The 25,698-nt window shown below is 39.7% G+C and overlaps 2 protein-coding genes across 3 annotated transcripts; both read right to left on the bottom strand.

The window, feature by feature from the left end:
- Positions 1-790: 790 nt before the first annotated feature.
- Positions 791-12,596, bottom strand: LOC306697477 (long-chain-fatty-acid--CoA ligase ACSBG2-like). Of its 2 annotated transcripts, XM_079161423.1 has the most exons (15): positions 12,502-12,596; positions 10,594-10,668; positions 10,373-10,509; positions 8,706-8,989; positions 7,707-7,795; positions 7,039-7,159; positions 6,867-6,947; positions 6,459-6,608; positions 5,141-5,308; positions 4,876-5,057; positions 4,261-4,494; positions 2,947-3,164; positions 2,116-2,255; positions 1,787-2,030; positions 791-1,552 (listed from the first exon to the last, which is right to left on the bottom strand). In XM_079161423.1, exons 2-15 carry the CDS (start codon positions 10,656-10,658, stop codon positions 1,461-1,463), a joined length of 2,205 nt encoding a protein of 734 aa, XP_079017549.1. In that variant the 5' UTR covers positions 10,659-10,668; positions 12,502-12,596; the 3' UTR covers positions 791-1,460. The 2 variants fall into 2 exon arrangements, with proteins under 2 accessions (XP_079017549.1, XP_079017548.1); XM_079161422.1 differs by lacking the exon at positions 12,502-12,596 and having other exon boundaries at positions 10,594-10,736.
- Positions 12,597-14,652: 2,056 nt separating this feature from the next.
- LOC306697309 (long-chain-fatty-acid--CoA ligase ACSBG2-like) lies at positions 14,653-24,503 on the bottom strand. The gene is made up of 15 exons (XM_079161136.1): positions 24,365-24,503; positions 23,217-23,291; positions 22,975-23,111; positions 21,226-21,509; positions 20,798-20,886; positions 20,130-20,250; positions 19,958-20,038; positions 19,563-19,712; positions 18,345-18,512; positions 18,080-18,261; positions 17,468-17,701; positions 16,265-16,482; positions 15,609-15,748; positions 15,280-15,523; positions 14,653-14,957 (listed from the first exon to the last, which is right to left on the bottom strand). Exons 2-15 carry the CDS (start codon positions 23,279-23,281, stop codon positions 14,866-14,868), a joined length of 2,205 nt encoding a protein of 734 aa, XP_079017262.1. The 5' UTR covers positions 23,282-23,291; positions 24,365-24,503; the 3' UTR covers positions 14,653-14,865.
- Positions 24,504-25,698: the final 1,195 nt, after the last annotated feature.

The raw sequence follows: 25,698 nt of genomic DNA, 5'->3' as shown, positions 1-25,698 counted from the left end.
TACAATTTGTGGTGTTGAAACAGAACTTCAGCACAGCGACAAACAAATCATCACTAAGAGCAATCGCAGTAAACTGATCAGTTATTGGTATCAATAAGAGCAAAAAAAGCTTTTCTGCAAATACATAAATTTAAGCCCTGGTCGATGCAATTTAAATGCTTTCCTCTGCGGCTTCTTTACGGCTATACTGTACACATGCACAATCCCACAGGCTATCCATTTCCCAAGATCTAACTGGATCTTTTGGGCAGTGAGGTTGTCAATAATAAAAGTGTTAAAAGTGTCCAAAGTACTATTTAGGCTGTACTTTGACACAGTGGTGCTGTGAGCTAAATGCTAACGCTAGCATGCTAACATGCTGATGTTTGGCAGGCATAATGTTGTCGTTATTGTGTTGGTGTGAAAACAAATATCCTTCTTGGACAATGAATCTGGAAATGAGAAAGACTCTTACTATAAATGTGCACACACTAACTTGCTGATATATTTTATGTTTACCACGTTCACTATCTTAGTGAGTGTTAGCATGCTAACATTTGCTAGCACAAAAAATGTCTGGAAAGAATGGCTTGAGGCAGATATTTGATCATAAACCAAAGTATTGGACAAATTTGTGGTAATGGTTATGGTAATCATTGAAATCCCGAGTCAAATATTTAACCATACCTTTTGATAATTGATATATTATAAGTCAAATGTGAAGATTTGCTGTCTTCATCTGTTTTGCACTGTGCTGCATCATATTTCTTATTTAAAAGCATATTTTTTGAACAAGTTCAGTCAATCGCTCACTTTTTATTGACAATCATGGGACATCAATCACAAAACATTTCACTATTTGTCAAACTGTACATGGAGAAGCACAACTTAAAATGTATGCTTTACAATTTGCACTTGATTGCACATGATTGGATTCCATTAGATATATTTATTGAAACATCAGCTCCATCCAGTCTTTAGAGGTGATGTCTGCAGTTTTGCTAGATAAGGATAATATCAAAGCATGAGGCAGACAATTGGCAATTAATGCCTTAACATCTTTAAATAGATATTTCTGCTTCAAAAAATAAAATACATACTGGTATGCTGATGACCAGGACAAGAGAGTTTCAGGTCACAGTGGATTCACAAAATGTCCTTCAAAAACTGTAAAAACGATGACGACATAAAATGTATCTGTATGCCAACAGTAAATGGCAAGATTTGGCTCTGATTTGGATATTTTATTTACAAAATGTGCACAGCTGCTGTGAAACCGTATGTACATTTAATAGCTTAAATATCGTCTTGAAACATATTAAAACATAACACAAACATCTATTCCATTAAATACAACATAATTTAAACCTCTTTTGCACTTTAAACATGCAGGTAAAAAGAGATTTATACATTTCTCAACATGATGTCTGGGCACAATACAAACATGCCCCAGGTATTATCTCATCTCTGTGCAGTACAGTCTACTGTCTTTCCGTGGCCACTGCATACAATTCATTTATTTTCTCCTGGTACATCTTCACAACAATGGGTCTCCTCAGTTTCAAGGTAGGTCCTGCACAGATGGAAAAAAGAAAAAAGCAGGTTAATTACATTTAAATCTAAACTTTAAGTCTCTGTTGAGCGACACTCACACGGTGACAACATGTTTTTGAGAGAGACAAACTTCACTGGAATGCTGTCTGGCACAGTCACAAGCCTTGTCTGATTACGACATGACCTTGATTACAAGCTGATTGTGTGCTATAATTTGAATACCAAAAGAAGGAAGCAAATCAAAACAACTCACCCAGTTCACCTCCATTGACAGTGAAGTCTCGCTCCAGTATCACCCACTTCTGGATCTTCTGGGCGTTGGACGTTGCTCTGGCGTTGGCGCGGTCCATGCCTTCCTGTATGGCTTTGTAGATAGCCGGCTCCTTATTGGCTACGATCTCGGACACCTTGGTGGCTGTGACGTTGTGCTGCTGGCAGAATATCAAAGCCTCGGGGCTCAGCTCGTCTGTGGGCTCGCCGCTGTCATCCACCACACACTGTGGAAATAGAGAAGGGACATTATTGTGTTTGTTTTATTTATTCAGTAGCTGTGACTGCGTGCAGGAATGGAGGCCCGGTTACTTTGAGCGTGAGCAGCATGGAGAGGAACTTCAGCTTGTCTCCGATCAGCATGGCGTTGCTGATGATGGGCACCTCGGTCTTCACTGAATCCTCGATGGGCACAGGAGGGATGTTCTCTCCACCTGCAGTGATGATCAGTTCTGTGCCAAAAAGACAGTTTAGTTTCAAAAGTGTGTCACCTGTTTGACAATGTTCAGAGTCCAACGTTAAAATTAAAGACAATGACCTTTGTCATTTCTGACAAAACATTGCGTTGTATGTTTTTTTTAAGAATTAGCAGTCGAAAAATATTCAGTTATCATCAAGTTCACACCCCCACTTCCTTTCACTATGAATGTATCTAAAAGTAATGTAATAAAAAACAATAGTTACAGAAAAGCAAACAAGACTGTAGAGCAAGTGTTTTAAAGTTGTTTTAGCGTTCTTTATATAAATTGCTCTAAAAAGTGCACCTGTATGTTTCATTTTTTATTGTAGAGTACTTGAAGTTCTAAGTACTTAATAAGTACTCAGATCTTTTACTTAAATGCATGTGCCAATACAACAATACTCTTTTACAAATGAAAGTGTTGATTAAGTAAAAGTAAAGAATTATGTTCAGCAAAATGTACCAAAAGTATAAAAAGTATGACTCTTTGTTCTGCAGAAAAATACATATTATATTACAACATTATTAGATAAATGTTAATACTGATGCATCAATTAAGAAGCAGTTTTTTTTACTGTTGTAGCTGGTGGAGGTCAACATTGTTCTAACTACTTTATATACAGTTACATAGTGCAGTCCTGTGGATCAAGGGGTCAGGCCCCTCCAAAGGGACCACAGCTTACCCTTGATCCTTCCTGTGATGTACAGGAAGTCATTCTGGTCGTGTCTTCCCAGATCTCCAGAGCGCAGCCAGCCGTCCTGGTCGAGAGCCTCCTCTGTTTTGTCCGGCATGTCCAGGTAGCCCATGAAGACGTGCCGACCCCACATACATATCTCTCCACTCCCGTCCTCATCTGGGTTCTCCAGCTTCGTCTTGCAGCCGGGAATGACTTTTCCACAGCTGGATAGACAAAACATCAAGTCAGCAACATTCTGATTTAGACCCGAAATGACTAACAGTTGTGCTACAACTGCACCGCTACTTTAAACTTTAGTACAAAGAAATAAGACATCACAATGTCAGTACACTATGAAAAACATTTTCATGCTAACAATAACTGTATTGTTGTAGCACTGTTCATGCAAAGATAGAGCCCAAAGTGCTTTACAAAATGAACTGGAACACACATATCCCAAATACTGGAGGAAGACGTTGCACACTGCAGTGAGGAAACATCACAAACCGGTGCTAAACGTCACATGGAATTCACCAGATTTAGGAAGGGATCTTAATTGTACCATTATCCCGACTCTGCTGCAGGACACGCTCTCTCAGTTGCACATCCTCAACTCCACCTGTCGTAAATTAAAGACTTCTTGTCTGACACTGAGCAATGCTTGATGCTGGGGAAACATGTCTCAGAGTCCCGGACCATCAGCACCGACCGGTTCCCCTCAAGGCTGCATTCCCTCCCCTCTGCTCTTCTCCTTCTACACCAACAGCAGCAATTCCAGTCACCAGTCCGTCTAGTTTTTGAAGTTCGTGGACGACACCTCATTGGACTCATCTCTGGTGGGCATGTGTCTGCCCTCAGGTGGGTGATCCGTTGATCTGTTGTTGTCATGATAACTCAGAGCTAAAAGTCTAAATACAGCGGAGATGGTTGTGGATTTTAAGAGAAGCGCAGTGGAGTCCTTTAGCTTTGAACATCAGCTTGCTCATCATCAAAAAAGCACAACAGAGTATGTACGTCATGTGGTGGCTCAAGAAATTTAATCGCCACAAACAATTTTCGTGCACATCTACACTGCCCTCCAGGACCTGTATGTCTCCAGGTCCAAAACCTCACGTCACAAGAACAGTTTCTTCCCATCTGTGAATGGCCTCATCAACAGGGCCAGGGACCCCTACTGACACAGACTCAGAGGTCAAGAGTGGGCTACAGAGGTCTGGTAAACTCTCTTCTTTCTAACGCCACACTAATAGTTTTTTCACATCCATATCAGCAACACATTTTAATCATAGTTGAAATGTTCCATAATGCTTTGCTGCTCACCTTGTGAGGTGGTAATAGGTGTCACTGGAGATGGTGTGTGGGCCGGAGCATTCACTCATGCCGTATAGCTCCAATAAAGGGATGTTCAGGCTCATGAAGTACTCCAGAGTGTCTTTGGTGATGGGGGCAGCGCCCGTGAAGCATAACTTGCAGCGGTCTAGGCCCAGCGACTCACGGACCTTCTTAAAGACCAGATTATTAGCCAACATGAAGCCCCAGGGCACCTGGTTCTCCCTGTAACCAAAAAGATAAAGTCACATTTACACCCATTGCATGTTTGAAGTTAAGATTTCTTCGGAATTAAGAAATGGGCTCCAAATGAAGCATTACCAACTTGGCAATGTTGGTCTGTCTGTTTGGCCCAGAAATAAATAGCTATTGGATGTATTGCCATTATATTTGGTACAAACATTCATGTCTCCCTGAAGATAATTTGCAACCACTTTGGTTATTTCCTGACTTCATCATTAGGTCAAAATGTCAAACACCACTACAGAAGCATGCAGAGCTAATGTCATTCCCATCAGCCTCAGCTGTTCTTTATGTTTAGTGCTAATTAGCAAGTGTTAGCATGCTAACATGAGTTCTAAAAAAGGATCTTTGCTGCTGTCTCACCCGTTCATGACACTGTAGTTGTACCGCAGGCCTATAGACTTGGCCCAGCCCGCCACTGTACTCCTCATTGGGGATGCCTTGGCACCAACAGCTTTCATTTTCTCCTGCATCTTCTCCCAAACTCGAGGAACTCCAAGGAAACAAGTTGGACGAGCCTCTTTAAGTGTATTTACTAAGGAGCCCTGGAAAAATGATTTGGGATTAGAGTAAAAATAGTAAACCACCATTAATAATACTATGTTTATACAACAGTAGGCATCCTTACCTTGAGGGCGTCTGGCTCTGCAAAGTAGGTGGTCATGGCAAAAGAAACACACAACCACATGTCAACTAGCTGGGCGGCCACGTGGCTGAGCGGCAGGTAACTGACCATCACCTCCTCAGTGTGCTTTAAGTTGAGCATGGAAGATCCCGTGTTGACTGTCCATGTCAGCTGCATATTAGAGAGGAGTCAGAATCAGAGTAATTTACTCAGATATTTTTCTATAATTTTCACAAAACAGCAAACACATTGTTCACACAGACTGTTATCAGTATCTTATAAAACTCATTGGTTGAGCCAATAGTAGTAGGGTTTAGTTGTTTAGTTTTAGGTTTTGTCTTTACATCCACCAGCCAGTGTTTATGAGATGGTGGTGCAGTCTTTTTCCATTTAAGGGGAATTAGTCGTCGAGCAAGCAATGTAGAGGAGGCCACAACTTCAGCTTGGTCAACTTTAAGTCTTCAGGGCCGCCCCAAATATGGCAGTGAAAAGGTTGGGATCAATAACTAAATTGATGTACATTAAATTTGAAAAAACACTTTCCAAAAAACCTTTTGAGCGAGGCAGGAGTTTTGTATTAAATGTCTGATCTGGGTGCTACCTGTCTGATAGTATTTGATGTGCATAAAATACATGTAGCTGTTTTTGGAGTTCCCCAGGGCTCTATGTTGGGTCCTCTTCTTGTTTTTATTTACATAAACAAATAGTTTATTTCATGCTGTTAAAATGCTCTTGTATCTCCCAAAATTCTGGTTTAGAAAAAAGTCAATAATCAAAATATAAATTACGGGAAAAAAGTACACCAACTTCCTTATATTCGCCTGTGTTCGTGTTTTTGTTCATTTTAATCATACCTTTAATTTAAACCGGCTTCTTTTGAACACACTACGTATATTTGATGTTTATATACATGTCAAATGTCCATTGTTTTTGCAATACAAGTTGATTTGCTGTTTTCTACCTTATGTGAGCATAATCACTATGTATCTTTAGTATTTTATTGTTACTTTAATAGTGAAGAAATGCTAGACATTCTCTGGTTCCAGCTTCTCAAGTGAGATGATTTGCTTGTCTTTGTCAAATATCAGTTGAACATTATAGGTTTTGTACTTTTTTGGGGCAAATAAAACAAGAGTTTTGAAGATATCATTTTGTGGTATCCAGTTTTTCAGTTTAATTTTTTTTACTGGAACGATTAATTAACAAATTATTAGATTAATTGATAGTAAAAACAATTGGGCTTTAAGATGAAATGATATATAGATATTTGTCAAAATAATAAAAGCTAAGAAAAGGGAAGTATTTTGTCCAGATAACTTACATTGTCGTGGCTCAACATGACTGCTTTAGGGTTGCCAGTGGTTCCAGAGGTAAAGATGAGAGTACAGCACTCGTTGGCCCGAAGACTGTCAATCACAGCATTTAGCTGCTCGTCGGGCACATCCTCTCCCAGCTTCATGAACTCTGCCCACTACACAAATACAGAGATAATGTTAAATAAAGTGCATTTGAATCCAGACTGAACTGAACTGCATCTGATGTAGTGCAGTTTAATATATTTGAGGTCACATGTATTTGATTACAATTCTTAAACCACAAGTAAGATAATATTATTGCATTAGGTCAGTGGTGAAACGATAGGCATCACATGAAGAATTCAGTTTAGATCAGATTTTCTACAACCATGTGACTTATCTGCTACATCAATATGTTTGCTGAGCAAACGTACTGTATACAGGAATGGTGCTTTCTGCTGCAGCTCGCCTTTATACTGGACAATGGCTTTCAGATGAGGTAGATGATCTTTAACCTGTTGGGGAAATACAAATTAAACAATATGAGGACATTTTTTTTTCTAACTTTACCAATAGTTATTACAGCACTCTAATGAAGCTCCTGACCTGCAGGATTTTCTCGAGCTGTTTCTGGTTCTCCACTACCAGGATGTTGGCCTCACTGTTGGCAGCCACATACTGACAAGCTTCGGGTGAGTTGGTGGTGTAAATTCCAGTTGCCAGACCCCTATGGAACAAATCAGATATAGGAGAGTAAAATCCTCTGTTGAATGCACACATTTCCTTACATGATGTAGTGTGGATTTTGCTCTTTGGACTACAGTTTGTCTCACAAATAATTGCACGTCTTTCAGAGAGACTGATCAGAACTAACTGAAGTTAATGTTTGATTTATCTGTTCATTATTCATGCAAATGAGTTAAAAACATAAGACATAAGGCACAAGATATGCCACATAATTTGAACTAAACAAATGCAATCATCAAATGATACATTTCTTACACAATTATAAATAGTATTGTATCCTCGAAACAACCTAACATTTTAAATTAACCCAAGAGCTATCTGCATACAATACACAACTTCAATATTACTCATTTATCTGAGGACAACGGCTGGATAGAAGTTTCACACCCACATTATAAGACTTTTAACTGGTACGGCCTTAACGGCTGTGGGTGGGGATACAGAGATGAACTTTGAGATGAGCATGGACAGAGATAAATGTGTAGTATCGGGTGGAATTTTATCTTCCTCCTTTATTGTGATCTTACCCTGCAAAGATGCAGCCGATGTCTGAGATGAACCATTCGGGGGAGTTGAATCCCAGAATACCCACACCATGGTAACGCTCCAGCCCCAACTACAAAGCAGACAAGTTGTTGTTGTTTTTCTATTTTTTCAAAAGAGCATGTATCTTTAATGAGACAGCAGCACAGTGCCTCCATTACTCTTGACCTACATCTCGTTTCAAAAGCCACTCCACCTCATGGGACACGAACATGTCCATGAAACAGGAGATGGAACACAAGCTGTGAATTTCACACACCCAGGTGTTGACTTTCAGCAGCCCAATCTCATGCCACAGATAATTCAATGAGAGAGGGAGGACATTCTGAGCTACCTTTTACAAAACAGGAATTTACTTTGTTGTGTAGCCTGTAAGTCCTGTACCATATTTAAATGCGCATGTCAAAAACTTCTGCTATACTAGTTTGGATTACAGATGTAGGATATCACAAACAGTGCAGGCAGAACATAAGATATACTGTAATGGAATGTTTTTATTTGCTCTAATTCAGCACACTTAAATGAAACTTATGACTTTAATGTACAAGTCCAAAAGTTTTAATAGAATAATGATCCTTAACACGACAAGCAAGACATTTTTACCGGCCCACAGGTTATGTATTTACTAAAGACCAGGCTAAAACCAAAAAGCTCCTGAAGCAAGCAAGAAGTGAAGATGGCTGCAGCAAAGGTCTGGGAGAGCAATACAATTTCCCTGTGGCAACTTTTCCACTTTGTTCCTTTTAAAGTGTGTAAGTTATATGTACTTACACATACAGTAATGTGTTATATACATTCATGTGCCTTGCCTAGTTTCTGCTACTGAAAATTGTTGTTTGTGTAAAACAAAAAAAGTCTGCAATTACTACTGTTGACCCAAAACAGATATAAACACCCTTAAATTAAAGCTCATTCAAAATCCAATGTGCTGGAGTAGAGACCAAAAGAATATGTAACTGTACAAGTTCAATTTGCAAACAAACCTTGAGGAAACTTTTAGCTGCTGCCCGGCACTGCTCATAGTATTGCCTCCATGTCAGGGTCACCCACTGGCCCTCTTCTTTGGAAGCCAAGGCTGGATGATCCCCGTACGATTCCACCGTCTTCAGAAACAGCTGATGGACAGTCATGGGAGTCTCTGAGGCCGGGCCCGAGCCCTCCATCCTCAGCTTGACTGCCTTGTGTCTGCTGGTGCTCCATAGCTGGTCCGCTGGGGCCAGAGGTGCTGGTCCGTTCGCCCTCAACAAGGGAACTGCCTTGGGCTCTTCTGTATTGGGACAACAGGGACAGCCGTGTTTACTCGCCATTAATAACAAGTCAAATTCAGACGACACCCTCACCAAACCGAGACAGCAAGCTTTAGAAGAAGAGTCGGGTTTATGAGAGGACTACAGACATCACTGGACTGACCCTGTAGATTTCTTACACATGAATGGACAGAGCAACACGATTTACAGGTTGTGCTGTGAATGTGGGCGGGCTGTAATGATACCTGAGGCAAACCATAAAAGTCAGTGCCTACCTACCGATCAGGTTTGGTTAGTTAGAGGAAGTTTGGTGAGAGCCTCAAACAACACAAACACGATAATGTTGCGTTTGTTCCTGTTGGTAAAATTCCTTCCTGTTATTTAATTATTTTTCTTATTTCTCTCACCACAACTCTACAGTAGGATGGTATACATTATTTAATTCCTTCCTTTTGCTAAATCTTTGTTTGCTCTTCTGTTTTTCATCTTGGAGTCAATTTCCTCCAAAACTCCTAAAACATGCAACACGTTAGCCCCCGAATATTTAGCATCTATTGTTACAGCTCTTTGACTCTGAGGTGTATCTTCCGCTCCACCTTGTGGCTGTAAGTACGTCACTTAAAGGTAAAGTCGAATTTCCAAACTTTCCAAACTACAACTGTTTTTATAAAAGGTCACAAAATTGAACGATCTTGATGCATCATTTGATACAGTGAAACATGTGATTTTTACTCAATTGTCTCTTTACTGCATCAACAACACCATTAGACTGGTTCAGATCCCTCTATTTCTTAACATGTTATCCATCTTACCTTATTGTTCCCTTTTTCATGTTATAGTATCCAAAAATAGAATTTTAGCGTTCCAAACTGCAGGAACTATTTAAAAACCTCTCAGACTAAAAAAAATGTAAAAGACAAAGAACACATAGTGACAACAAGTACATCATGATATTTTATCTAAGAACGAGGGTCATTCTCTGATTCCAGTGTCAGAATAGAAAGGTTCTGCTGTGCTATGTTGGATGTCATTTGAAGAGCTCTCTAGAAGATCTTTTTGCTTCATTTACTTGACAATCCAGCTGATTTTCACAGGTTGCATTTGTTTCAAGATGTTTGTGTTTGTGCGCCTTCTCAGTTTTTCATATTTTAATCATTTCTAGAGGTTTTCTCAATAAAAGACAATATCATTTGTGGAGCAGAAACCCCTCTAAATTATTGTTTTTATGTATTTATTGTTATCATTTATTGTCTTGTTAATCAGTCTGTCAGCCCTGGGAGCCATTGAGAACAACTGTGCTCTACAATTACTAGTTCGACAAATCTTTCCAAAGCTTTCCCTCTTGAAGCAGTTTTTAACATCAGATTAGCTTCTTTCTCCTCACATTGCACTCAGACTCTTACCCAGTGAAAGTCCTTCAGTGGCTTCCTCCAGCTCAGATGTTGTACAGAGCTCAGCTGTGGTGGCTTCTCCATTGAGGAGGAGGGTGGGGGGAGTCTTTACGTTTGTGGAGTCTGACGGTGCCTTTTGGGTAGAGATGCTGTGGACAAACATAATTGTTAGTTACATGGATCAAATCTACCTGATAGTAAAGATGTGTTTTTTCATGCATCATTTTGCATACCTCTCAGCTTTACCATCCATGTCTGCTACACCACTGCTCTGAACCGAACCCTCTTGGACACTCATCTCGTATTTGCTGGAATAAAAGAGAAAACTAGATTAAATGGGCGTTAAGTACAATCAGCATTGAAACATTTCAGATATCAACCGAGTAGATAAGGATTCCAGTTGTGAAACAGCACCGCTCTGGTCATTTATATAAGACTGACAAAGTCATTGCAACAGGTCAGAGCCGATGACCGTCATCACTAAATGTTGAAACTCTGAATATTGTGCCAGAAAGCATTGCAGGACATCTGCACGCTTTCATACTATTTCACTCCACCTTAGCCATCGCTAATTCAAGTGAACAAACTAACGAACCAACGTTTCACGTATTTGATGAAATTTAAATATTGTCAAAAAACAAGCTTGTCTTTAGGACTTAGGAATTCAGTTCTCTTTTGAATGCACTGCAGAGAGTGAAATGATGCCACCTAGTGTGTAAACGACTCAACTACTTTGTTTCATGGTCCCAAGCTGTATCTTCAAATAACCAAACTGCCGAAAATCAATTCAACACATCTCTACGGATACAAATTAGCAGTGGTGGAGGAAGTATTCATCAGTAGTAGAGTAGTATTGCTCTGTACAAATACTCTGTTACGAGTAAAAGGCCTATTCAAGATTTCACCAAAGTAAAAGTACAAACAATTAAGAAGTATTAAAGTAAAAGTATGTGTAGCCTAAAGAAATCAATTATTTCAACACATCTGTAGAGATACAATGAAAGATCAGCAGTGGTGGAAGAAGTACTCATAACTTCTACTTAAGTAAAAGTGGTAGAGTACTGCTAGTATATATATAAGGATATATATTATAGCAATATTATTACTCATGCTTTAAGATGTAAGCAGCATTTTAATTGTTATATTCATATACTGTGTTTGTGAAATCTTAATCTCTAAAATAACTAAGAACTCCAGTTGTCAGATAAATGTAGTGGAGTAAAAAGCACTATATTTCCCTCTGAAATGTATGGGACTATAGAGATATAATGTAGCATACAATTTAAATACTCAAGTAAAAGTACCTTATAATAAAACCGTATGAGATTAAGCTCTGTCAACCCAGCAGACTCTCAGTCTGACCTCTAGTTTAGAACTTTGGTCAAAATTTCTCTGGACCAAAGTTCACACGACTTACAAAACTACAGTGTGGCAATATGAAGTGGCAACGGCAAAGTCTTGTATTATGCAAATATCGATGGATTTCAGTGTCATTAATGACTTGGATTTGCACATTACCCAGAAAGCAGACGTTACCTTTGAAGACAACTTTGTGTTAAATCTTCTAGTAAAAAGTGAGTAGTAGAAAGTCCTATAAGAGTCCCATGTGAGATAACTGACAGCCCAGAGTAGTTCCAGATGTTGAGTCTGATTATGTAAGAATCGCTCAACTCATTGCAGAGGGGGGGGGGGGGGTTAAAGAAAGACTTTGTCTCTGTTGATCAAACAAATAAAAGTCAAAGCGGCCTGCTCACATTTAGTATTTCCATCTCTTCGTCACGTGTTTGTCTCAAACACATTGTCCATGCAGCCCAAAGACTAATGAATGAATTTGCTTCTGTCTACAGATCAAAGATATCAGTGTCTAGTGATATAAGTGTGCATATCAGTATATCTTTCTCAGCCTTAAAATCGTAAATTAAATTGTGAAATTAATTTATTATTTTCTGCAATTCAATAACAATCAGCTGAACCACGAAAGGAGCTGTAACATGTCAGTAATCAAAGACATTCAAAGTGCATCATCCTCATACAAGACACGCAGTCCCCATAGCAACGTATGACAACAAAATTCCCCCAACACAAGTCTTCTTCACACACTGTAACGTGAAAAAAGATCTTAAAATTGAAACTTTTCTTACCTTCTTCTGGGACAGAGCTGATTGACAGTCGTCAGGTGTAGGACAGACCCGGATCAACCTTTGCCCGGCGCAGGTGTTTGACTGTTGCCCCCCTGGAGAAAGTGTCAGCCTAAAGAGGACTTCCTGAAGTGCATGCCAGCTTCCCTTGCACTCACGCCTCGTGTCCAGTGCTTGAAAGACTTTCGCAATCCTCTAAAACAACTGCTGAGTCGACCAGTTAAAGATCCACCAACAAGCTAGACAAAAGGTTCCTGCTCCTCGCGGTGAAGCAGACACACAAACACCCTGTGACTGGTAGAAAGCTGCTTTGTTTATATTAATGATACTAGAAGACAACTAGTGGGTAGTGTGTGTGTGTGTGTGTGTGTGTGTGTGTGTGTGTGTGTGTGTGTGTGTGTGTGTGTTTGTGTGTTCACTCATGAAGACACGTCATTATCAGATACGCATAACCAGACCTGCCAAGGGTAATGATAAAACTAGGTAAGTTCTCTCAGGTCCGTGAGGAGAGATGAGACTTTGAACCATAAAAACAGTTTTTCAACAGTTCAACAAAACTTATGTAACTAACTTTTTCTAACTGATTGACACGTCAAGAAAGAAGTGTCAGTATGTTGGCAATGCATGTTCAAATGCACAAAAATATTAGGGATATAGTGTTTTAGCTGCCTTTTGCAGAGTCTACATACTCTTAACTAAGAACTCTTAATTTTTCAGCTTCTCTATTTATGTCTTGGTAAAAAAGTGCACAAGAGAAATCAGTAAGAGTCCATGAATTCTACTTAAAATGTCCATAGATCAATACTTGTTACGTGTCATTACTACAGCCCTCGTTTCCTCTTTTGTCTGATAGTCTCGGTTAAAAAGTAAATATTGAGGAGAGTTCAGCCACCCCCCCCCCCCCCCCCCACACACACACCCTGCTCACGGGCACCGATGTCACTAAATCATACCACCCAGTCACACCACATCTGTCCAGACTCTGACCCTCACTGCTAATATCTGGGCACATGCCATCTGTGGAGGTTAGTTAGGGAATTTGACTTTAAGGAAATGTGCTACATAAATAAAATTGTCTTTCTACACTTTAATACAATATTGTTGACTGTGGTCATGCATATTGCTGACTGTTAATAACTAATACAGCCCAGTGTGATTTATGTTCTAAAATGCATGTAATACTGTAATTTGAATCAACTCCTCTCAGAAAACCTTGGCAGCAATTGTTTAAGTTTTTTCAAATTCCTGACTGTATGATTTTAGATGGTTTCAAGTTGTGGAAACGAGATGCTACTGTTCCTCCGCTTAGTGTAAGTCTTCCCTGTGGGCTGCATACGTGACAACAACTAATCCAGGATGTAAACTGTGAGCTTGCTCGAATATTTAAGATGAACGCAAATGAGTTGAACTTAAGAAAGGTACTGCAGGTACACACCACTAAATGGTCTAAAGAACATTTCACAACCTGTCACACCTCTTTGTTTACTTCTTGTCTGGGGCTATATTCTAAATAGGGTGGGGCAAAGCCCTTTAGTTTAAATTAAGGGAAGCTTGATGCAATATAGAGGTATATATTTCAGATTGTGGTGTGCTTGACTTGTCAAAGGAGCGTAAAAATTTAGGTTACTGTTGTTCAACATATTCTTGATTTATATGTTTGAAAACCTCAATAAGTTTACCATTCAATTATGTTGGTGTTCCTACTATCAGTGGGAAGCACTTATTGCTTCATGACGGTTCCTACACGTGATTGAAGTACATCATTTCATCCACATGATGGCAGCGTTACACCAACAGCACAGCCATAATCTGCTCTTCAATTACAGCTACTGTTGAAAAATGAGTAATGTGATTGGATTCTATTCTTATCTCATATAATATATATATATTGAAACATCAGCTCCATCCAGTCTTTAGAGGTGATATCTGCAGTTTTGCTAGATGGGGATAATCTCGAAGCATGAGGCAAAAAAAATACATATTGGTATGCTGATGACCAGGACATGAGATTTTCTTCTTTAAGGCCACAGTTGAATCAAAAAATGTCCTTAAAAAAAATGATGACTGACACCATTCAGTGTTTCCCAGTGTGATGACATACAATGCACCTGTATGCTAACAGTAAATGGCAAGATTTGGCTTTGATTTGGATATTTTATTTACAAAATGTGCACAGCTGTTTTGAAACCGTATGTTTAGACATGACATCTATTGCACTTCTGTTCATCCTGGGAGAGGGATCAGAACATATTAAACAGAAACATATTAAAACATATTAAAATATTACATTTTATACATTTCTCAACATGACGTCTGGGCACAACACAAACATGCCCCAGGTATTATCTCATCTCTGTGCAGTACAGTCTACTGTCTTTCCGTGGCCACTGTATACAATTCATTTATTTTCTCCTGGTACATCTTCACAACAATGGGTCTCCTCAGTTTCAAGGTAGGTCCTGCATAGACAGAAAAAAGAAAAAAGCAGGTTAATTACATTTAAATCTCAACCTTAAGTCTCTGCTGAGCGACACTCACACGGTGACAACATTTGACCCACTGTAGCTTTAAAAATATCTCAGAGGGAGAGATTCAATCGCTACCAATCAAACTTCACTGGAATGCTTTCTGGCATGCGGCACAGTCACAAGACATGACCCTGATTGATAGCTGATTAAACTACATCACAGCAGTAGTGAATACTTCTTTAATTATATTGTTGTGTGCAGATTTTGCTATAATTTGAATACCAAAAGAAGGAAGCAAAGCAAAACAACTCACCCAGTTCACCTCCACTGACAGAGAAGTCTCGCTCCAGTATCACCCACTTCTGGATCTTCTGGGCGTTGGACGTTGCTCTGGCGTTGGAGCGGTCCATGCCTTCCTGTATGGCTTTGTAGATAGCCGGCTCCTTATTGGCTACGATCTCGGACACCTTGGTGGCTGTGACGTTGTGCTGCTGGCAGAATATCAAAGCCTCGGGGCTCAGCTCGTCTGTGGGCTCGCCGCTGTCATCCACCACACACTGTGGAAATAGAGAAGGGACATTATTGTGTTTGTTTTATTTATTCAGTAGCTGTGACTGCGTGCAGGAATGGAGGCCCGGTTACTTTGAGCGTGAGCAGCATGGAGAGGAACTTCAGCTTGTCTCCGATCAGCATGGCGTTGCTGATGATGGGCACCTCGGCCTTCACTGAATCCTCGATGGGCACAGGAGGGATGTTCTCTCCACCTGCAGTGATGATCAGTTCTGTGCCAAAAAGACAGTTTAGTTTCAAAAGTGTGTCAACTGTTTGACAATGTTCAGAGTCCAACGTTAAAACTAAACACAATGACCTTTGTCATTTTATATAAATATTTTATATAAATTGCCCTAAAAAGTGCATTTGTATGTTCCATTTGTTTTGTAATGTAGAGTACTTGAATTGCTAAGTTCTTAAAAAGTACTCAGTTATTTTACTCAAGTAAAAGTGCCAATACAACAATACTTTATTACAAATTAAAGTCCTCTATTCAAAATATTAAATAAGTAAAAGTAAAGAATTATGTTCAGCAAAATGTACCAAAAGTATAAAAAGTATAACTCTTTGTTCTGCAGAAAAATACATATTATATTATGACATTATTAGATGCATCAATTAATAAGCAGTTTTTTTACTGTTGTAGCTGGTGGAGGTCAACATTGGTCTAACTACTTTATATATAGTTACATAGTGCAGTCCTGTGGATCAAGGGGTCAGGCCCCTCCAAAGGGACCACAGCTTACCCTTGATCCTTCCTGTGATGTACAGGAAGTCATTCTCGTCGTGTCTTCCCAGATCTCCAGAGCGCAGCCAGCCGTCCTGGTCGAGAGCCTCTGATGTTAAGTCCGGCATGTCCAGGTAGCCCATGAAGACGTGCCGACCCCACATACATATCTCTCCACTCCCGTCCTCATCTGGGTTCTCCAGCTTCGTCTTGCAGCCTGGCATCACTTTTCCACAGCTGGAGAGACACAAGTCAGCAACTTGTTTATTTAGACCTGACCTAACTACAACGGCACCGCTACTTTTAAGTTTAGTACAAAGAAATAGGATATCATAATGTCAGTATACTATGAAAAACATTTTCATGCAAAAACTGACAAACCTGGCTGATTTGTGATTAATTAAACCTGTGGTTCCCAACTTTTTTGACTTGTGACCTCTTAAAAACAGATTAATGTCTGCTTCCAAACCCTCAACAAAAGTTATGATAATAATAGTTTCGCATAGCTAGACTTATCTCCACAGCGCTGTGTCAGCGCTAAAGAAATGTCTGGCTCCACAAATTAACATTCACAATCCTGGGCGACGCTAAGCACAGGATGCAATGACGGTTCACTTCCTAAATAAATAGTCCGGATAGAGGAAGAAGAGCAGGATACTGTGTGAGATATGCGGCCAATGACAGACTTACACCCATAGTCTACATGCAGGTCAATCTTTGTCAGTTTCACATCCCCGACTCCACCTGTCGGTAGATTAAAGACTCAGCCCCTCAGCTCTTCTCCCTCTACACCAACAGCAGCACCTCCAGTCAGCAGTTCGTCAAACTCTTGAAGTTCATGGACGACACCTCATTGGACTCATCTCTGTTGCGGATGAGTCTGCCCACAGGTGCGTGATTAACCATCTGATGACAACTCAGAGCGAAAAGTCTAAAGACAGTGGAAGTTGTGGATTTTAAGAGGAGCGCAGCCCCAGTCGCCCCTATCATCCTATGTGACTCCCTAGTCGACTTTGTCCTTTAGCTTCATGGGATCCGTCATCAGCCAGGACCTCAAGTGGGAGCTTAACATCAAAAAATGTGTAAAATCTGTGGAGTTCCACTTTGACTAAAGGTTTTACTGGAGAGAAAATTACCAGCAGGTTGTCACAGTATTCTCACATCCATATCAGCAACACATTTTAATCATAGTTGAAATGTCCCATAATGCTTTGCTGCTCACCTTGTGAAGTGGTAATAGGTGTCAGTGGAGATGGTGTGTGGGCAGGAGCATTCACTCATGCCGTATAGCTCCAATAAAGGGATGTTCAGGCTCATGAAGAACTCCATAGTGTCTTTGGTGATGGGGGCAGCGCCCGTGAAGCATAACTTGCAGCGGTCTAGGCCCAGCGACTCACGGACCTTCTTAAAGACCAGATTATTAGCCAACATGAAGCCCCAGGGCACCTGGTTCTCCCTGTAACCAAAAAGATAAAGTCACATTTACACCCATTGTTTGTTTGAAGTTAAGATTTCTTCGGAATTAAGAAATGGGCTCCAAATGAAGCATTACCAACTTGGCAATGTAGGTCTGTCTGTTTGGCCCAGAAATGAATAACTATTGGATGTATTGCCATTATATTTGGTCCAAACATTCATGTCTCCCTGAAGATAATTTGCAACCACTTTGGTTATTTCCTGATTTCATCATTAGGTCAAAATGTCAACACCAATACAGAAGCATGCAGAGCTAATGTCATTCCCATCAGCCTCAGCTGTTCTTTGTGTTTAGTGCTAATTAGCAAGTGTTAGCATGCTAACATGAATTCTAAAGGAATCTTTGCTGCTGTCTCACCCGTTCATGACACTGTAGTTGTACCGCAGGCCTATAGACTTGGCCCAGCCCGCGACTCTCCTCTTCATTGGGGATGCCTTGGCCCCAACAGCTTTCATTTTCTCCTGCATCTTCTCCCACACTCGAGGAACCCCCACGAAACAAGTTGGACGAACCTCTTTAAGTGTATTTACTAAGGAGCCCTGGAAAAATGATTGTGGATTAGAGTAAAAATAGTAAACCACCATTAATAATTCTATGTTTATACAACAGTAGGCATCCTTACCTTGAGGGCGTCTGGCTCTGCAAAGTAGGTGGTCATGGCACACAACATAGTCATCCACATGTCAACTAGCTGGGCGGCCACGTGGCTGAGCGGCAGGTAACTGACCATCCTCTCCTCAGTGTGCTTTAAGCTGAGCATGGAAGCTGCCCTGTGGACCGTCCATGTCAGCTACATATTAGAGAGGAGTCAGAATCAGAGTAATTTACTCAAATACTTTTCTTTAGTTTCCACAAAACAAGTCAGCAAACACATTGTTCACACAAACTGTTATTAGTACCTTATAAAACTCTCTGGCTGAGCCAATAGTAGTAGGGTTTAGTTGTTTAGTTTTAAGTTTTGTCTTTACATCCACCAGCCAGTGTTTATGAGATGGTGGTGCAGTCTTTTGTTCATTTAAGCAGTGTAGAGGTGGCCGCAACTGCAGCTTGGTCAGCTGGGAACTTTAAGTCTGTGGGGCTGCTCCAAATATGGCAGTGAAAAATTTGGGCTGAATAACTTTAATGAAGTATATTACATTGAAAAAAAAAAAACTTTCCAAAAGTCCTCTTGAAGGAAGCAGGAAACAGTGAGTTTTGCAATAAGTGTCTGGTCTGGGTGCTACCTGTCTGATAGTATTTGATGTGTTGGCATATAATACATACACTGTTTTTGGAGTTCCCCATGGCTCTATGGTGGGTCCTCTTCATTTACATAAATAAACACTTTATTTGATGCTGTTAAAATGCTCTAGTACCTCCCAAAATTCTGGTTTAGGAAAATCTCATTAATCAAAATATCAATTAAGGCGTACAGTAAAAAAGTTTTTTCAAAAAAAGAAAAGAACAACTTCCTTTTATTCAGCTGTGTTCGTGTTTTTGACTCATACCTTTAATTTAAACCGGCCTCTTTCTAACACATTATGTGTTTCTTTTGTGGGGGGTTTTCTTCTTCTGCAATACAAGTTGATTTGCTGTTTTCTACCTTATGTGAGCATAATCACTATATATTTGTTATTATTTTATTGTATTTGACTTCAATAGTGAATAAATGGTAATGATAGTCTCTGGTTCCAAGTTGTGATGTGCAGTTTTTCAGGATTTCTTAAAATACTGGAACGAATAATTAATTTATTATTAGATTAATGATGGCAAAAACAATTGTCAATCAAGCCCTAAGAAAGAATGATATATAAATAATTTAAATGTAAGAAAAGGAAAGTATTTTGTCCAGATAGCTTACATTGTCGTGGCTCAACATGCATCCTTTAGGGTTGCCAGTGGTTCCAGAGGTAAAGATGAGAGTACAGCACTCGTTGGCCCGAAGACTGTCAATCACAGCATTTAGCTGCTCGTCGGGCACATCCTCTCCCAGCTTCATGAACTCTGCCCACTACACAAATACAGAGATAATGTTAAATAAAGTGCATTTGAATCCAGACTGAACTGAACTGCATCTGATATTTGAGGTCACATGTATTTGATTACAATTCTTAAACCACAAGTAAGATAATATTATTGCATTACAAAGGTCAGTGGTGAAACGATAGGCATCACATGAAGAATTCAGTTTAGATCAGATTTTCTACAACCATGTGACTCATCTGCTACATCAATATGTTTGCTGAGCAAACGTACTGTATACAGGAATGGTGCTTTCTGCTGCAGCTCGCCTTTATACTGGACAATGGCTTTCAGATGAGGTAGATGATCTTTAACCTGTTGGGGAAATACAAATTAAACAATATGAGGACATTTTTTTTTCTAACTTTACCAATAGTTACTACAGCACTCTAATGAAGCTCCTGACCTGCAGGATTTTCTCGAGCTGTTTCTGGTTCTCCACTACCAGGATGTTGGCCTCACTGTTGGCAGCCACATACTGACAAGCTTCGGGTGAGTTGGTGGTGTAAATTCCAGTTGCCAGACCCCTGTGGAACAAATCAGATATAGGAGAGTAAAATCCTCTGTTGAATGCACACATTTCCTTGCATGATGTACTGTGGATTTTGCTCTTTGGACTACAGTTTGTCTCACAAATAATTGCACGTCTTTCAGAGACACTGATCAGAAATAACTGAAGTTAATGTTTGATTTATCTGTTCATTATTCATGCAAATTAGTTAAAAACATAAGACATATGGCACAAGATATGCCACATAATTTGAACTAAACAAATGCAATCATCAAATGATACATTTCTTACACAATTATAAATAGTATTGTATCCTCGAAACAACCTAACATTTTAAATTAACCCAAGAGCTATCTGCATACAATACACAACTTCAATATTACTCATTTATCTGAGGACAACGGCTGGATAGAAGTTTCACACCCACATTATAAGACTTTTAACTGGTACGGCCTTAACGGCTGTGGGTGGGGATACAGAGATGAACTTTGAGATGAGCATGGACAGAGATAAATGTGTAGTATCGGGTGGAATTTTATCTTCCTCCTTTATTGTGATCTTACCCTGCAAAGATGCAGCCGATGTCTGAGATGAACCATTCGGGGGAGTTGAATCCCAGAATACCCACACCATGGTAACGCTCCAGCCCCAACTACAAAGCAGACAAGTTGTTGTTGTTGTTTTTTCTTCAAAAGAGCATGTATCTTTAATGACACAGCAGCACAGTGTCTCCATTACTCTTGACCTACATCTCGTTTCAAAGCCACTCCACCTCATGGGACACAAACATGTCCAAGGAGCACAAGCTGTGCATTTTTACACACAAGTGTTGATTTTTATTGAGAGAGGGAGGACATTCTGAGCTACTGTTTACAAAACAGGACAAACAAGAAATGCTTACTGGCCCACAGGTTATGTATTTACTGAAGACCAGGCTAAAACCAAAAAATCCCACAATATGTAACTGCACAAGTTCAATTTGCAAACAAACCTTGAGGAAACTTTTAGCTGCTGCCCGGCACTGCTCATAGTATTGCCTCCATGTCAGGGTCACCCACTGGCCCTCTTCTTTGGAAGCCAAGGCTGGATGATCCCCGTACGATTCCACCGTCTTCAGAAACAGCTGATGGACAGTCATGGGAGTCGCTGAAGCCGGGCCCGAGCCCTCCATCCTCAGCCTGACTGCCTTGTGTCTGCTGGTGCTCCATAGCTGGTCCCCTGGGTCCAGAGGTGCTGGTCCATTCGCCCTCAACAAGGGAACTGCCTTGGGCTCTTCTGTATTGGGACAACAGGGACAGCCGTATTTACTCGCAATTTAATGACAAATCAAATTTCAGACGACACCCTCACCAAACCGAGACAGCAAGCTTTAGAAGAAGAGTCGGGTTTATGAGAGGACTACAGACTTCTCTGGACTGACCCTGTGGATTTCTTACACATGAATTGTCAGAGCAACATGATTTACAGGTTGTGCTGTGAATGTGGGAGGGCTGTAATGATACGTGAGACAAACCATAAAAGTCAGTGCGTACCTACCGATCAGGTTTGGTTAGAGGAAGTTTGGTGAGAGGCTTTTAGACGCACCATTAGACTGGTTCAGATCACTCTATTACTTAACATGCTATCCATCTTCTTTCGCATTTTTCCCTTTTCCATAGTTATATTATCCAAAGGGAAATGTTGCTGTTTCACTTTGAATTTTAGCGACCCAAAATGCAGGAACTATTTGAGAATCTCTTTAAAAACTGCAAAAAACAAGGAACACATAGTGACAACAAGTACATAATGATATTTTATCTAAGAACAAGGGTCATTCTCTGATTCCAGCGTAAGGATAGAAAGGTTATGCTGAGTTGTATTGGATGTCATTTAAAGAGATCTCTAAATTATCTTTTAGCTTTATTTACCTGACAATCCTGCTGATTTATGAGACTGTATACAGTAAGTATCTCTCAAATTCTGCCCTTCATGCAGCTGCTAATACAGTAGTAGCTATTTTGGGGCTTTTGACCTTTTAAAGCGACAGAATGTCTATATCCTTTTTCACAGGTTGCATTTGTTGTAAGATGTTTGTGTTTACCTTAAGAGTGATGGCACCTTCTCAGATTTTATCATTTGAATCGTTTTTAGAGGTGTTCACTATAAAAGACAATATTTGGGGAGCCTACTAATTTATTGTTTTTATGTATTTATTGTTATCATTTATTGTCTTGTTAATGTGTCTCTCAGCCCTGGGAGCCATTGAGAACAACTGTGCTCTACAATTACTCGTTCGACAAGTCTTTCCAAATCTTTCCCTCTTGAGGCAGTTTTTAACGTCAGATTAGTTCCTGGAGTTATTTTTAAACATTTGCAGTTTCTCCACTTGAGAAGGATCGATGAGTCTCCCCAAACAACTTTTATTTTGGTAGGTTCAGCATATTAGTTCGTTCAGTCACTAAGCCATTAAGCCATTTTAGCCATTTAAGCCTTTTTAGGTGAAAACCCTTTAAAGAGAAAATAACACATAGAAGAAAACCCATATATATATATATATATATATTAAATATACAAATTAATGTAAACAGGCAAAGCACTCATGATAGTTTGAGTGATAAAGTATCAGTGCCATATTCTATCATCTAAACCTAATATTTTTAATGCACATAATGCCCACTGCTGCCATAACTGCCAGCTTAACACCAGGCAATGTATTTATACATAATTTCCCTTTCTCCTCACGTTGCACTCAGACTCTTACCCAGTGAAAGTCCTTCAGTGGCTTCCTCCAGCTCAGATGTTGTACAGAGCTCAGCTGTGGTGGCATCTCCATTGAGGAGGAGGGTGGGGGGAGTCTTTACGTTTGTGGAGTCTGACGGTGCCTTTTGGGTAGAGATGCTGTGGACAAACATAATTGTTGGTTACATAGTACAAATGGATTAAATCTACCTGATATTAAGATGTGGTTTTTTTTCGCTTTGGGACATGCATCATTTTGCATACCTCTCAGCTTTACCATCCATGTCTGCTACACCACTGCTCTGAACCGAACCCTCTTGGACACTCATCTCGTATTTGCTGGAATAACAAAGAAAACTAGATTAAATGGGCGTTAAGTACAATCAGCATTGAAACATTTCAGATATCCTACAAGTAAATAAGAATTCCAGTTCTGAAACAGCACCGCTCTGGTCATATACTGTATATAACACTGACAAACATTGCAACAGGTCAGAGTCAATGACCGCCATCACAAAATGTTGAAACTCTGAATATTGTGCCAGAAAGCATTGGAGAACATCTACATGCTTTCATACTCTTTGACCCATATAATCACACATTGAAGCACAACACACTGCATCTCAGTCATCTCTACTTAATTCAAGTTAACAAAGTAACGAACCAACGTTTCACGTATTAGATGAAATTTAAAATATATTCAAAAAGACAAGAGCTTGACTTGAGAACTTCCTTGATTCAGTTCTCTTATGAATGCACTGCAGAGAGTGAATTAATGCAGTTTAGTTTGCAAACAACTCAACTCATGTGTTATGGTCACAAGCTGTATCTTCAAAAAACTAAACTATGTATATAGAAAGCAGACGTTACCTTTGAAGAAAACTGTGTAGTAAAAAGTGAGTAGTAGAAAATCCTAAAGGAGTCCTATAGGGGATAACTGAAAGCCCAGAGTAACTCCAGGTATTTAGTCTCAGTATGTAAGAATTACTTATTCATTGTGGAGGGGGGTTTTAGAGAAAGACTTAGTCGGTTGATCAAACAAATTAAAAGTAAGCGGCTTGCTCACATCAAATATTTCCATCTCGTAGTCATGTGTTTGTTTTAAACACGTTGACCATGCAGCCCAAAGACTAATGAATTCAATTGCTTCTGCACATCAAAGACATCATCAGTGTGCATAGCAGTATATTTTACTCAGCCGTAGAATCTTAAATTAAATTGTGAAATGAATGTAGTATTTTCAGCTGACGCAGAAAACGAGCTGTAACATGTCAGTAACCAAAGACGTTCAAAGTGCATCATCGTGCATGCGACATGCAGTTCCAATAGCAACGTATGACAACAAAATTCCCCCAACACAAGTCCACACACTGCAACGTGAAAAAAGATCTTAAAATTGAAACTTTTCTTACCTTCTTCTGGGACAGAGCTGACTGACAGTCGTCAGGTGCAGGACAGACCCGAATCAACCTTTGCCCGGCGCAGGACTGTTTGCCCCCTGGAGAAAGTATCAGCCTAAAGAGAACCTGCTAAACTGCATACCAGCTTCCCTTGCACGCCTCAAATCCAGAGCTTTAACGACTTTCGCAATCCTCTGAACAACTGCCACTGAGGCCGAGTGCATCAGTTAAAGATCCACCGACAGGCTAGACAAAAGGTTCCTGCTCCTCGAGGTGAAGCACACACACGAACATCCTGCGACTGGTAGAAAGCTGCTTTGTTTATATTAATGATACTAGCAGACAACTGCTGGTTTTAGATGTGGTGGAAATGAATCTGTGAGAAATAAACGTGATGAAAAAGCTCTCAAATGTCTCTTAAGTATTTTATTGAACAGGCACTGTTCCAAAAACATTTAACAGTATAAAGCAGGTGTATGTGTGTTTGGGGGGTATTTAGACTTATATCATCCCTAATTGACTCATGAAGACAAGTCATTATCAGATATGCATCATCAGACCTGTCAAGGGTAATGATAAAACTAGAACTTTTAACTAGAAACTAAAAGTTCTCTCCAGTTCATGAGGAGAGATGAAACTTTGAACCAGTTTTTCGAAAGTTCAACAAAACTTGTGTAACTCTTAACACGTCAAGAAATAAGTGTCAGTATGCTGGCAATACACTTTAAAATGCACAGAAATATTAGGGACATCGTGTTGCACATATCTTTTGCAGAGAATACATTTTCTTAAGAACTCTTCCCCTTCTCTATTTACTTCTTGGTAAAAAAGTGCACAAGAGAAATCAGTAAGAATCTATGATTTCTATTTAAAATATCCATAGATCAATACATTAATAATACAGCCCTCATTTTCTCTTTTGTCTGATAGTCTGGGTTAAAAAGTAAATATAGAGGAGAGTTCAACCACCTTGCTCACAGGCACCGATATCACTAAACAATACCACCCAGTCCGGACTCTGACCCTCACTGCTAATATCTGGGCACATGCCATCTGTGGAGGTTAGTCAGAAGATTAATTAGAGCCAGCAATGCTAATAAAGAGGTAGCAGGAAACGTGACTACACTGTAGGTAATGTGCTGTAATACATATATTGTGTGCCTTAAAACAGGCTTCTCTTCTCCATTCTTCAATAAAATATATACTTTTGAATATGATGAAACTATCCGAAATAAAGCAGGATAGAAAGTGTATCTTGAAAAAGTACAAATATTTAACAAGAGTATTACTTTCTAAATAAAAAGTATATTCCACTTACTTTCAATTCTCCCACTTATTTGATATAC

The sequence above is a fragment of the Pholis gunnellus genome (genome assembly GCF_910591455.1).
Source record: "Pholis gunnellus genome assembly, chromosome: 6".
Taxonomy (NCBI): Eukaryota; Metazoa; Chordata; class Actinopteri; order Perciformes; family Pholidae; genus Pholis; species Pholis gunnellus.
This window is presented reverse-complemented; position numbering and strand designations above follow the sequence as displayed.